This window comes from Lates calcarifer, linkage group LG10, assembly GCF_001640805.2.
Source record: "Lates calcarifer isolate ASB-BC8 linkage group LG10, TLL_Latcal_v3, whole genome shotgun sequence".
Classification (NCBI taxonomy): Eukaryota; Metazoa; Chordata; class Actinopteri; family Centropomidae; genus Lates; species Lates calcarifer.
This window is the reverse complement of record NC_066842.1, coordinates 1,097,271-1,112,132: the sequence shown is the minus strand read 5'-3', so window position 1 is coordinate 1,112,132 and position 14,862 is coordinate 1,097,271. Positions and strand designations below refer to the sequence as shown.

The 14,862-nt window shown below is 42.8% G+C and overlaps 1 protein-coding gene across 3 annotated transcripts in view; it reads right to left on the bottom strand.

Annotated features, from left to right (window-relative positions):
* Positions 1–14,862, bottom strand: part of cadps2 (Ca++-dependent secretion activator 2) — a 157,410-nt gene that overhangs the window by 61,231 nt on the left and 81,317 nt on the right. For all 3 annotated transcript variants that reach the window (XM_018704949.2, XM_051073199.1, XM_051073200.1), the window contains exons 9-12: positions 14,218–14,284; positions 12,877–12,985; positions 12,131–12,331; positions 4,013–4,149 (exon numbers count right to left, since the gene is read on the bottom strand). In XM_018704949.2, coding sequence (XP_018560465.1) covers positions 4,013–4,149; positions 12,131–12,331; positions 12,877–12,985; positions 14,218–14,284 — 514 coding nt within the window. The remainder of the gene's footprint in view (positions 1–4,012; positions 4,150–12,130; positions 12,332–12,876; positions 12,986–14,217; positions 14,285–14,862) is intronic.

The following is a 14,862-nucleotide window of genomic DNA, read 5'->3' as shown; positions in this document are numbered from 1 at the left end:
ATTACCTGACAATATCAGCTCATCACAGATACATCAGCATCACTGTCCCTGTCAGTAAAATACTGCCATTTAGAAATGTCAGATATGTTTGAGGTGACTTAGAAACGATGTCTCCATTACAGTTCGTCCGTACACAGTAAAGTATCCTGTTTACTACAGATCTCGATGCTGCGCTGTTCCCAAAAAATCTAGCATCAGTCGACTGAAAAAAAGAAGTTTATCCTGTGCAGAGTGACGAGTTATTTCCTCAGACCGTTCAAAACAATCACTGCATTAATCACAAGAAGATGTACAACACAAATATTGGTAAATATCTCTGAACATTTTGCTGTTTGGCTTTTTTCCTCAGCGGTTCATCTCCATGTGAACAACAGCAACGACAATCTGGAGCCTCTCTCCTCTCCTTCGTCTTCTTCTGCAGCAGATTCCTCTAATTAGCACAAATAGACCTCAATCAGTGGGAAGCTTCAAATATAAAGGGGGGGAGCCCGAAACATGCGCACGCATACATCTGAGTAATTACATTAGAGTGTATAATAGTAGAGCTCCACAGGAAGTTAATTTGACAGCACTCAGACAGGACTGATGGGAGGAGAGGACACCTGCTTCCTCGTCCTCCAAAAGTAAAGGTGGAGACAAAGACATCAAGGTCTTGAGGCCGACAGCAGACAGGAAACCAAAGTGGGTCAGTTACGTCACAGGAGATTAAAAGAGCTCAGAGAGGTAAATGTTGGCCTTTAGATGTCGTCCACTTCAGTGGTCAATGTCCATGATCCCATGACCCTATTCCTTCTGCTTCAGCAGCCAGAGGTTTAGGGAAGGTGGGGGGTCCTGGGACGATGACAGGCTGCTGATGATTGAACGTATCAGCTGACAGTGAAGTTCAACATTTTCTTTTTTCTATTAAAATCTTTTGCCTATGTGTCTCCATGGACAGAAGATATATTTATATACATGTTTGTCTTTTGTCTGTGAGTATTCCGTCCTTCTGGTTGTTCTATTTTACAAAGTCGTGTTCGGACAAACTTTGTTTAAACTTGTAGAACTTAAATTCAAGTGGAGATCAAACATCTGGGGCTCCTGGACGAAGATCTAACATTTCTACCAGCTGTCAGAGCTTCTGTCTTTACATCTTCATCAGGTTAGAGAACTGCTGATGAGAGGAGAGCTCAGTGGTGTTCAGAGGTCACCCTGTACAGACTGTGTTTACACCTATGATCTGAACACAATGTGAACCAGACCACCTCCAGAATTGCTCAGACAGATCTGATTTTGGGAGATCTGGAAGAAAAATCATTTACAAGGTCACATAATTGTTGAATGTGGAGGTGCTAACGTTGGATATGTAGTGATAGCAAAAACATCCAGATAGAACCTTTAATGTTGTCTTTTTGTTAATTAATCAGCTGTTAACTATTAAGATTTCCTTTCTTTTTCTTACTAAAGATAAGAGTAATTACAAAGTTCTTCCACAGCTGAAAAGCTTTGACTTATGTGAAGAAATCCACTTCTGCTCACTTTACTTACGACTTGTTGGTGTTTTGGCTTTCTCTTGCCTTTTGTTTTAATACTGAGCTGTAGTTTTGGATTAAGCTAATTCAAGAGCTTCCTTTCCCCAGTGTTGCCACCTACAAGTTGTGTCAGAAACCCATTTCAGCTCCAACACTCCACCAGCAGCTTCACTGAGAGGATCTGACCCTTCAATCATCAGTGGGAACCACGTTGATCCAGTTAGCAGGACTCTGGGCCCCAACTACAAACCAAATTTCTGCCTAATTACTGTTGTTGTTGTTGGGTTCAACTCTTTGTGAATAAAATATGACCCCGTCTATGACATGAATCCAAGCCACTTCTCAACAGATGTCCCCCACGCCGAGGCACTGGCCTTTTCTCTGAGTGTTTGGTGAAAAGGGGGCTCAGGTTGGAACACAAAGCGTCGAGTTTTCACAAAAGGCTGAGGAGAGAGGAGCTGGAGGAGCGGTGTGAATGGATCGGTCTAATTGCGGAGCTGGAAGAAGTCCTGGTGAGGCAGGTAGAAAAATGAAAGAGGCACAGATGTCACTGTGGTGAACATCTCTCCACTTGTTCTGCCTCCTTTTTAAAAAAGACAAAAAGACAAGGCAGCACATGTCAGGATGAGATGACTCCTCAAGATCTGCCTCAGTTTGTGTTTCAGAGCCGAGTTTTAAGAGTCAAACTAATTTTAGAGTCCAACGACAGTCTTCATTCAGCTTATAAAGGTTTGTTATGTTTTTAACCTTGAACAAGGAGTACAACAAGTTTTTATCATTTTTTTTCAATAAAAACTGGGTAGAAAAATGAGGACTGCTATTAATTTATCCATGGTCATATTTGATGTATTCTGAAAAAAAAAACATCTGTGCTGTCTGTCAAACACCATAGCAGTGTTTTTGTAGATTGTAGCCCAGTTACCATGAACCACCAGCACACATAGTGATATTGACCAGACACTAGACTCCACATGTTGATTTTCACACAATTTTGAGATAAAACAACAAATGTCTGGCCAGAAAAATTAAGGAAAAAAACAACAGTTTTAAGGTTCATATATTTTAGTCAAGTGTATGATGAGATCTAGAGAATGGCTGGAAGGCTGAGCGACATTGAAGCGTCTCCACTTCTTACGACTGTACAGAAATGAAGCCAAAATATCTCAGATAGGAGTGCTTCCATCTTTGTGCTGGTGATGTGATTTGGAGTCTGGGCAGTATCAAAGTCACATACACCCATCCAGCCAATCACCAGCTGTCAATCATGACATTTCACCTGCTTGTTATAGCCTCAAGTAACTGATTAACACCTGAATGTAGATCATTGTGATAAGAACGACCTAAATTGACATGGAGGGGGCGGGGTTTATGACCCATACTGCAGCCAACCACAAGGGGGCGCTCCACATGTCATGACTTCAGTTTTGAGGAGGTGTTGACAACACAAAAACCCTCAGTCCTCTCCCCTCACTTATTTAGGTTTCAGCCCCCCCCCCACTCCATTGAATCAGCCCAGCAGTTGTCCATGAGGGTCATGTTCCTATTTGGAAAGTATTGATTAGAGCGTTTATCCCCTCAATCAGTGTGAGAGAGCCCCCCAGGCTTAAACAAGAACAGGGGGGGGGGGTTGTGTGCAGAGAAGTTTTAGTTTCTTCAGCAGCGTCTTTCTTCTTCTTTACCTCCTGCTCTGAGACGTTTGTATAATTTATTTTCTCGTCAGAAGCAACAATTATTTTTATTACTGACTGATCTGCTGACGGTCGATGAATCTCTGTCCAAACTTTCTAAAGTCACTGTTACTGTTTTTGTTTTATCATTATCATAGAAATCCAACACGGGAATCAGTACATTTTTGTAATTTGTGCAAAAAAATTACTTTAATGCCTAATAATTAATAATCAACAAACAAAATTTGCGGAGGAATCATTTTCTGACGACCAACAAATACATTAACTGTCCAAGACTGACAGCAAACGGGCAGAGAAGCTGTACAGAGTGTGGACGGACAGCTCACAAAAATGTGCTGAATCAATGTCAGTGATTCGTCAGATATTCTGTTATTTTAAAGGCTTTTTGTAGAAAACACTGACTGCAGGGAAGCCAGTTTCAAGAACAGAGGTTGACAGAGTTTCAACTTCAACATCGCCACATTTAACCGTGACCGTCGCCTGTTAAAATATCCTCCAACTGCTTCGTTCAACAAGACTTGAACGTTTTATTTTCTTGTGTGTAAATCAAGCCGCTCTTCCTCCTCAGCTGCCATTTACACACCTTTGAAAATAGGTTGTTGGTCCCGCCCTGTCTACTACGTAGCCAAGATGGCGACTGTTGAGGGTCAACTTTTTAACCGGTTTGGAAATATGGAAGCAGGTGAATTCATACACAAGACGTGTCTTCACACAGTCTGACTCTCAGCTGATCTCTGGTCAGTGCAGCAGAGAATCAATGAGCTCAGAGTAGGAACAGAGTGTGTGTCAGATGATGTGTTTGTGTGAACATACCAGGCAGGAGAAGGAGTCGTTCATGCGGTGCTGCAGAGTGTGTTTCTGTAAGATGGAGAAGAGGGCGGCGTGGTCAAAGCGACACGGAGCTGCAGAGATCAGCTCCTCCACCCCCTGCCTCTGAGATGGATCCAGACCTGAAGAGGAAACACAGAGAGGGAGGGAGGAGGACAACTGAGAGCTGCACGACCCGATGATGGTTTTACAGTCTAATAAAATCATTAAAGCTGAATAACAGCTACACTAAAGCTACAACTGCGCCTTCATCAGGAGAACTGTTTCTGTAATAGAGGACATGCTGTGTAGCAGAAAACCAGAGAAAGAGACACATGAAGAAACAGAAGAGTGAAAACAGAGATGAAATAAACCAACACAGATGAACGACTGCACAGATTTCTAAAGAGGTGAGAGATAAATGTGCTCAGATTCACAATCATTCACGCCTCTCTTTGAGCTCAGCAGTGAACTGAAGTGTAAACACACACACACACACTGACAGGACTACATTGGCAGTGTCAGTTCTCAGTGCTGTGGTTAATAGTTCCCACCTCGGTTGGCTACAGATCCTCTGTGAAGCTGTCAGAACTCTCAGCTGACACAAACACTCGCCAACATGGACGACGTGAGGAAAAACACTGGAAGTGACTCACAGAGTCGAATAAATCAGCCAGGGAAGACGACAACAAACAACAAACAACAACAACACATCTCTGATCAACTGCAGCAGCAGATCAGGCTTCATGGACACACACTGCTTCACGTTCATCAGGACACATGACGACAAACTTCCTCAGTAATTGAGTAAAATAAAATATTACTCAACCAAACTCTGGAGGACACATGAGGACTGAAACTGCAAATACTGACTACACAGTCTTTACATGAAAACATGACCTGTAGCTTCCCAAATGTCACTCAAACAGAAGGAAATAAAGCATTTGTTAGGGACCATTTTCAGCGGCGGATTAGTCCACATTTGGTGCTCAAGCCGCAGCAGGACAACATACTGTACCAACTGTTTTACATGTTTTAATTGCCTTATTTTATTATTATTTGTTTTAAATAAATATACCTAGGTAGTAGTCGACTGAATTGACTGAGTTGAGTTCTTAATTATTTATCTGTGAAAAGGGACAGAATACAACAAAACCCTGAGTATGTATGTGTAAACATGCTGTTGTGATATCAGGCACGAAATCTGGCCAAAATAAACTCATGATGCTGTAACACTGATTTCAGATCACTGTGTATCTGTGCGGTGAAATCTGGACGTCAGAAAAACAAAACAGCAGCTCAAACATCAAGCTTCTGCAGCTTTCAACCACAAGTCACAGTCTTCATCAGCAAATGGAGTCAGAACACATTTGTTTTGGACATGTTCTGTCTTTATTATTAAGTCATCAGTGGAGAAATGACAGGAAATAAGGGCAGAGACATGTGAGAAAGGTCGAGATGGTTGGAATCGACCCAAAACAACAACGTCTTCGTTCGTCTTTCAACACTTAACTAACATTGCCATCTGGCCTGTGGCTCAGCTCCAAATCCTTTGGTCTATAAGGCTTGACATTTATTGCTGGTTTGGTTCTTTCTGTGGTATCTCTTAACAGTAAGGAAAAGAATATCACCAGACTTATACTTTGAGTCAAACTGGAAAGACTAGTGAAGTGTTTTTCCTCAATAGAACGGACACTCTGAACTCTTCTTGCAGCTCGGTCGTGCAGCGCCCGGAGCAGCAGATGATAACGAGGCTTCGGGGTCAGCGACGGAAGAATCAACAGAAAACAGGAGAAATAAAAGAAGCAGAAGAGGCGCAGGGCGTCCCAGCCTGAGCAAACCTGGGTTCATTTCCAGTCCTTTCAGGCCTTCCTGTTAATGGCCCCGCCAAATGAAAAGCCTAACACTCTCCACTCTGCCTTTATTGTCGGGAGTACATTTCGGGATGGGAAGTTTCTGAGCGTGACACATGGCCCCACAAAAGGACCACGGCTCGCTGAAGAATGCTGGCGCCGTTTCCACGCCTGCGACGCCCGCGGCCTCGTGCCCGAGACGAGCATTAGTGATCGCTTTTTATTAACGCTGCCATTTTGTTTTTGTGTGGATGCAGAGAAGCCCGCAAGGACTCTCAGACATTTGTGTTTTCATCCCCCCTCCCTCCTCCTTTTCTTTGTCGCTTTTGTCAAAATAAGAAAAAAAACAGCAAAAGTGAAATCTCCACAATCAACTTCCAATCGACGCTCCTCTCCTTTTCTTCCCATCTTCTTTTCTTCTGACTCTCCCATTTTTCTGACTCTGGCTGCCCTTTGGCTCCTGTGGCCTGCTTTCCCTCTGTCTAATTCCGATGTAGGTCATTTTACATTCGTTAGCTCCAAAACATGGGATTGTCCTTAATGTAATTTGGAGAAAAGACAGGGAGTGAAGGAGGCAACTCTAAAGAAAACGAGACAAAGAGATATAGATTAGTGCTGATAATAAGAGGAGGGGGGAGGAGGGGGAGTATTGATTGGGGGACAGACGGCGGAGGAGTGATGTTGATCCGTGTCAAGTCCAACTTTCAGCTATTATCTGCTGTGTGTGTGTGTTAAAGGAGGGGGATGTGTGTGTGTGTGTGTGTGTGTGTGTGAGTGAATGAGTGTGTGTCACAGAAAATATGGATGGATGTCACTGCTCCTGGCACAGATGGTGTGTTTGTGTGTTTGGTCCAGAATGTCTGCAGGTTTCTTCACTTTGTATTTTTTGAACAGTTTCTCATCAATGTTGATGTGCACATGCAGACAGATCTTGGTCTTTGATGTTCACATAAAACTCACAAAAACCTGGTTTTACTTCAGGCTCAGATGACAGTTTTAATCCTTTAGATTTCAGTCTTTGTTGATTCGGTGACACTCGTGGTAACAAGAAGTTTGGTTTGAGGCAGTAATACGAGCTGTGATCAAAAAGATTTGAGACTGTGCCCATAACAAGCAGAGATACACTGCTCCCAGCACTCCTGCCACGCTTGGAGCGCTTCCTGAAAATGCCGTTCTGTAAGCGTGTCATGCACCATCTAGATTTGGGGAGTGATGACAGTGTTGCGTGTTGTTGTGATGGAGCACCCAATTGCCATCAGGCCACAGTTCAGGTCGTTTGCGCTGAATGTCCTCCATCAGACGCCTCAGAACGCTGCAGTAGAACTCGGTGTTGACAGTCTGAGTCTGGATGAATTCACAGCGAATGTCGAAGAAAACGATGAGCAGACTCTCTGTCATGTTCCTGACCTGAAGAACCTTCTTCAGTCTTGGAGACTGTGGTTCTTCCACTGTGAAGACAGTTGTTTGGTCTTTCGGTCATAGCTGTAGACCTAACTCTCGTCACCGGCGATGATCCTCAACATGAAGGTTGGGACGTCCCAGGCCTGTTGACAGAGTCCTCACAGACTTGGACACGGTGCTGCTTCTGCTCCATGATGAAATCGCAAATGTGGTCACAAAAACATGTAGGTCGATCTCAACAGAAATAGCCTTTGAACGTTTTGATCGCACCTCCTTTAACAAACTCTTTGTAGAGCTGCTACTTTGTCAGAAATACGGCAGATGAGCACCTGATGTATCCGTGTACAGCACAGCCAAAGAAACTGACAAGATTTTATGAGTAGTTTTTCAACTGAGGTACTGGATTACATGCCGCAGTGTTTCCTCTGAATCCCATATGCTTTCAAAGACTATATGAATCCAGTGGTTTCAGGAGACTGGAATGAATGGAGATAGAAGGTTAGCATGCTAACCTCAGTAGAAGAAAAGACAGAAATAACAGCAAAACAAGATTTATCATTGCTGTTGCTTTTCACCCCTGAAGACAGCTCTTCATGAATAAGAGAATGAAGTTTGATGCTAAACTCACATTTCTTTTAGACTGGTGAGTAAAGCCGCTGTTAATGCTAACGTTAGTTATATAGCTATTGTAAAAACTTACATATAGCACCTTTGGGGATTATAGCTTTAACCTGGGATCATAGTCCTGCAAAAGTACATGTAAACTCTGATATATGCAGAGTAAATTGTTATGGGTGACCATAACCACAGTATTCCTCCCTCTCTGTCATCCAGCCCTGCACATTAAATAATCTGATTGGTTGATCCAGTGTCCTGTCGGGAAGCTGCTTCAAAATTCTTCTACCCAAAGCTGGACAACGACAAGAAGCACTGCGATAAACTCTACAGAGAGAGCTGAGACCTCAAACCTCTAAAACTGGATGATCACAGCAATTCCATTTTTATTTCCACACTGTTCATTAAAATTATAGTTTTGAAACTGCTTAGCTTTCAATCACATCTCACGGCCACGGCCAAAAAGAGTATGAACAATAAGTGTATGTTTTTATCTCCAGACTGGACTCAATCAGATCAGATTAGTGACATATTAAATCTGTTATTAGCCAAACATCATAATGTGTGTCTGCATGTGGAAATAATAGGATAATGTCTAGATTTTTTATTTACTGACTCTCCAATCAAATAGTGATATACTTTAGAAATATAATCCTAAAACCCGTGGAGTATAAAAATGTAATTTTGTATGTATGGTTTGTATATGTCTAGACCTTGGTATCATATTTACACATACGTGTGTGTGTGTGTGTGTGTGTGTGTGAGGGTAGTCTTGTGCGCTCGATCTCTCCATATCTATCTTGTCTGGGCTCCATTGGTATCATCACAGCAACAGTCACATCTATGTGACATCCTGCTCTGAGAGGTGGCGGCAGGCACTGATGGCAGGTTATTGATGCAGACGAAGAGGAGGAGGAGGACGCAGTGCGTTTCAGTTTCAGGTGCACCGGGCTGAGAGATGTGACTTGATCTGCCTGTCAGAGCATGGCGGTGACGATGTCAGGGCGAGCAGAGATGAAGATGTGGACAGACAAGCCCATCAGCCTCCGTCTGGCTGAGCGAGGCTTCTCACAGTGTACAGCTCAAACGGACAAAGTCAAGTCAGGGAAAAGTTTGAGAGAAGCACACGAACACATCCTCAGCTGTTCTGCTGCATTTGAGGGCGCCGCTGAATCCCCGCAAGGTTAAGACGAAAGGACAGTTGGGACGTCTCTCCTCAGGATCATCCTCGCTGTCAAACTGACCACCTGCTTCTTCAAAAACACAACTGACAGGTGTAAACATCCCCAAAAAACACCTTCGGGAGCGAGTCTCGACCCCCAACAGGCCCATCTGTTCATACTGAGGACGGAAGTCACAGTCTGTTTGATAAAAGTTGATTTCAGGTCAAAGGTCACAACCAAAAGTCCCCACAGTCTTCCATGATTTCCACTTGTTTGGACTTTGCTTGTGGGTCGTTTGAACGCTGGTCCATTTGATTCTTGTTTACGTGAACTGCTCGCAGCAGTGAATGGGCAGGAGGGTGACAGGAAGTGATATCTGCTGGAGTTTCTTTAGCAAACTCGCACTTGTGTGTTTGTCCTTTTCTTTAGGGTTTTCACTTCAGAGCCGAGAACGTCAGGAAAGGCCAGAGACTGAGATCTGCTCACAAAGCAGCAAAACTTCTTCTGAAACTACAGCAACACAAAAGCATGGTTTGGATTTGTTGAATCAAAAGGAGTTTTTGTCTTTTTCATAATCTGCATTTCTTCTTCCTTTGTTTGCTTTTCTTTGTTGGTCTTTATGTGTGATTAAATGCTGTATAGTGTTGGGGTATCTGGGGGCCTAATGGTTAAGGCATATAGGTACTTTCAAATCAAACCAAAACAGCAGGTGTGAAAGGTTCCTCAGACCACAGTCTGGACCAAAGGACCAGAATTCGGTCCATCCAAAAGAGGTGGTCTTGGTCCAGAACAAACTGAACTGATTCTACACATTTAGTTTTTATGTCCAGGTGTCCTCAAAATAGCCTGAGAGCGTTACCAAGATGGCTGCCAAGTTTTGAGTCTTACCCGTGAGGATTAAGAGGCCAAAGACTTCAAGTATCTGTATTCTTTGTATAAAATTATTTGCATGCCCATATTTTTGCAGACTGTCTTTCAGCATCCAACACGCAGAGCTGAAGGACAGTTGGTGAATATTAAAGAAGCAGTTTTCAGTGTGAGAACAATGCTGAACATCAGCTGGTAAAACCAGAGTAAGAAGACTTTACAGAGCAGGATCCATTCAGCAGAGCAACAACAATAACCATCAGCTGTGTGGTATTTGTGTGAGCCTCTGACACGACTTCCCTGTGTAAACAGCTTCATCATCTGCTCTCGCACGCCAGTCAATAAAATCTGCCGCTGCCTTCTCGCTCTTTGTGCTCTGAGACGCATCCGAAGACACAAAGCTGAAAACAGTCCTGAGCTGGAGACGAACAAAGGAGAGACGCTGCCATTGTCTCACCTGTTCACTCAAGAACGGCTGAAACGCAGCCGTTTCCAAGAAGTCAGGACCGGGGATCTATGATTTTGTTCATGCTAAACAACCTGTCTTTGTGTGTGTGTGTGTGTGGTGTGTGTGTGTGCTTTATTAAGTGCTCGTCACTGTGAACACATCCAGTTGTTAGTGTTATTTAACCTCTGCCTTTCATTTCTATGAGCAGAGACGAAGCTGCAGGTTCAATGACACAATTGTTCTTAAAGCGAGAACAACTTTCTGTCAAACCCATTACACACACACACACACACACACACGCACACGCACACGCACACACACACACACAGCAGCACTTAGCACCCAGTTAAGAGCTATTTCAGGGACACCCTCTATTTCCACCTGCAAACAGCATGTCAGCACCTCTTGCCATTAACTCTGCAATCTCTACCATTAAACACTAATGAGCTGCGGCAAGAGCGGGCCGCCGCCGCCGCCGCCGCCGCCACACCGAATTACACAAATAACTGCCATAATCAGCTCTCAGCATGAAGCTCTTCATGTCACAATGCTCGGCCAGGAGGAGGAGGAGGAGGAGGAGGAGGAGGAGGACAGACACCAACGCCCTCCTCATGCAGATAATAAATGATTTTTTTTAAATGAAGAGGAGGAGGAGGTGTAGAAAGAGAAACAACAAGGTGTGCATGTGTGGAAGGAAAAATAAAATGTGATGAAAGTTTGGAGGAAAGAAAGGAGAAGTGAAAGGAGGAGGAGAACGGAGGGAAACATAAAGTTAGGTGAAGGTTCTACTGAGAAACAGCTGCTGACAGATAAAGACGGAGGTCGACTGTAGAATCAAATCTGAAATGAAATTATTAAAAAAACTTGAAGAGAGAAAGAGGAGGAGACTGAAGATGGGAAGAATGGAGAGAGAAATAAAGAAAGAAAAAAATGGAAGAATGAGGCGATAAAAGAAGAGGAGAGGAAAGAAATGGGAAGAATGGAGGGAAGACGTAAAGAAGACAAATAGAAAGGAGGGAAGAAAGGAAGCCACAGGTGATGGAAAGAAGGGGAAAAAGAAAGACTGGACAGAAGATATGGGAAGAAGAGATTAAGACATGAAGCAGGAGGGAAGAGAAGGAGAAGAAAAGAAAAACTGCTGCATGATGTGTTTCACTGAACATCTTCTTTTCTTTCATCCCTTCTTCCCTTGTTTGTGTTTTCTGTCTCTCAGCAGCTGTTAACCTGCTTCGATCGGCCTCCGACTGTGTGTGTGTGTGTGTGTGTGTCCAATCAGCTCTGATAACAAATCAAAAACCCTGATAAGTTCGTCTGAGATCCTGCAGTCTGTCTGTCTGTGGTAAAGGACTGTTCCACTGTTTTAAAATCCTGGATTTACTACAATGAAATGAATGAACAGAAAACAAAACAGAAAAGACGTGAGGGAATAAGAAAATGAAGACAGAAGAGACAGAAAGAAATAGAAATAAAAGTCGTCTTCATTCAGGCGGCTGTGTTGAATGTGGAGCAGTGGAGGAAATCTTCATGTTTTATTTTAGGTTCTTCCCCTCTGCTTCTGATTCATTCAAACACCTGTTTCTGTTGGGGAATGTTTGTTTGGGCTTTTTGAAAATTCAGCACCCACTCAAACCTGTAGACCACCTGAAGCACCACGGCTCAAACGGTGAGGAAATCAACTCCACAGCACGTGGACCAGGTTCATATCTACAGAAGCTGCAGCTCTAAGTGTCTGCTCCATAGATTAGATTCGATTCTCGATTCTCTGACTAAAACCTACTGATGGGGGACGCCGGTTTCTGAAGTCCTCCTCTGCAGTTGGTGGTTTTGTTCTGCAGCGGTGGGACAGGTTTGTAGGACTGTCCCGTGGCCCGGTACATGGCCTGGACCCAGAGCACCCGGTCCTGCTCGTCGTCACAGGCGAACATCACCAGGTCGCCCTCCTTCACTGCGTTAAAGAACACCCGGCCGCCCTGCAGACCTGAGGAGGAGGAGGAGGAATAAAAGGCTGAACCAGATAAAGCTGTTAACCTGTGTCACCGAGAAAGTCAGTAACTGGGTCTCAACATGAACAATAAACCAGTTGTTTTTTCAACTGGATCAATCAGACTTTAGTGTCCAGAAGGAAAAACAGAAGATTAAAGATTTCACTTTACCACTGACTTCAATAACATCAGATCAGATGTCTCTGCCTTTTAATCTGCTGTGTTCATCTAGATTTCTTTGATCTATTACTTTGTCTTTGTCTGTACAGCTCTTTATTAAAACTGAAGTTCACTTCAGGGTTTAAACTTGAGGAATGAAACCTTTGTGTCCAGACAGTTTTCAGCTGGTAATTCACACTGGATCAGTTATTTCCGATAAAATATGCTGTGAGATTCTATGTCAGACCTTACTCATTGTCATGTCTACAGCTGGTGCACAGATCTTGACCCTGTGAATCTGACTCACAACTGTTCTGAACTAATGTCACATTACCAACAAATATTAATGGTATTATTCTAAACGGTGTCTACGTTGGTGTACCTGGCTGAGGGTCGCAGTAGTCCACCGTGTAGCCCTCCAGCTGCATCAGCTCCTGAGGCTCGGCCTTCTTCTCCCTGTAGCTGCACATGGCGAACGTGTACTGACTCACCTGCATGACAAACACACAAACAGTCAGCAAACAGTCTCTTATTTCCACATCCAGCAGGTACAGAGCAACATGATGATTCATTAGGAGGCATGTTTGTCTCCACCTGATGAATCTAAATCCAGTATTTCCTCTCTTTTAGCTCTGTGTTTGGTCTCCTCCACCTGCTGGAGGAAATATCTGGTTCTTTAGCTGCTAAATGTTCCACTGTGTTCACCAGCTGCTCTCAGACCAAGTCTGAGAGGACAGATGTTCTTCAGAAAACAGCTGCAGCTGAAAACGACGCTATGAGAGCGGAGAGTGAAGCAGGACAATAAAGATGTGGTCCAGATAAACAATGAGCTGAAACTCACTGTAAAACCTATAAAATATTAATCATTGTTGTCCATTGACTCTGTACATGAGTCTTATATCCTATATTATATTTTTACACATTTTCATTCAGAGACAAATGAGCAGACTTCTATCTCTGTTGTATAAATAAACTTGTAACTGGTGAAACAGGATAGAAATGTTCTTCAGTGAACACTGGACAGAATAATTATTAAACCTGTGGCATAGAAGAGTTATTGAGGATTTTAGAAATGTTGTCAAACACTCAATGAACCATTAACATCCTCAACCAAAGTCAATAAAATATAAATGATACTCAATCCACAGATTCTCACTTTTGATGCCTTTAAAGGACCTTTTAGTCTGACACACAGAGAGACGTAACCTGAGTGTTATTTCACAAAGAAAAGACATAATTTTCATTTAAATGTTTACCCTTGCTCTCAAAGACCTTGAGTGATCACTAAGTGCTCAGGAAAGTAAATAACAGCTGAAATGAAAAAGAGTCAAAGACAATTTTAGAAACCAGAACTTAATTAAATTTAATAACCTGAAATTGTTTTTTATTTTATTTTTCCCTCTTTCATCTTTCTTTCAGCTACAAAATCAATAAAGCAAATTAGAGTTTTTCTAAAAGAGACACTTCAGAGTGAGGACATGGTTTCTGTGAAGGCTGAGGGTTGGATCTAATGCATTTTAAATACACAAAAACTTCTGTTTTTAATGAGTTATTAAAAGGCAAAGTTCAAACCCCTTCTTCTGTGGTACACTGCTGTAGATTCATTTCACTTTCACATAAACTGCAGTCCTCTGCAGCCTGCACTGCATCTCTGATCATAAAAAACTATAACTAAATCAATCATAGATCAATACATCAGATCTCGGTTTCATCTGTCTCTTACCTGAACGAGAACAAAATATCTTCTTTTCCAGCGTTTCCAGACTCTCTGTCCCAGAGTGTACAGGTACCTGAAACACAATCAACAACACATTAACTTAAAGGAAACATCTGTGATTTTTTAATAAACTATTGGTGTTGTTTTCCGTTGTTTTAACCTTTATTTTGATACAGTGGCTTCAGGAAGTAGTCAGAGCCCTTCATTTTGGGCATATGTATAAAACTGAAATCTTATATCAAAAACTTCAAACACTGTGATGTGTTCACATGCTTCTTGTTTGCTTTAATTATCCTTGAGACATGTCTAGAACTCGACTGGACTCCACCTGTGACAAACGTTATAACCAACTCTCTGTAGACCTCTGAGAAAACTGTGGTGAGGTGTAGAGAGCAGGAGTATAAAACCATTTCTAAAGCTCTGAGCATTCCCAGGAGCACAGTGAAGAGGTCTGGAATCACCGGGACTCTTCCTAGAGCTGGCTGTCTGGTCAAATTAAATAACCAGGCAAGAATGGTCTTGGTCAGAGAGGTTATCAAGAACCCAACTGTCACTCTGATAGAACTTGAGAAGTCCTCTGCAGAGATGAAGAACCTGCCTGAAGGATGACCGTCTCAGCAGCCTCCATCAATCAGACCTTTATAGTAGAGT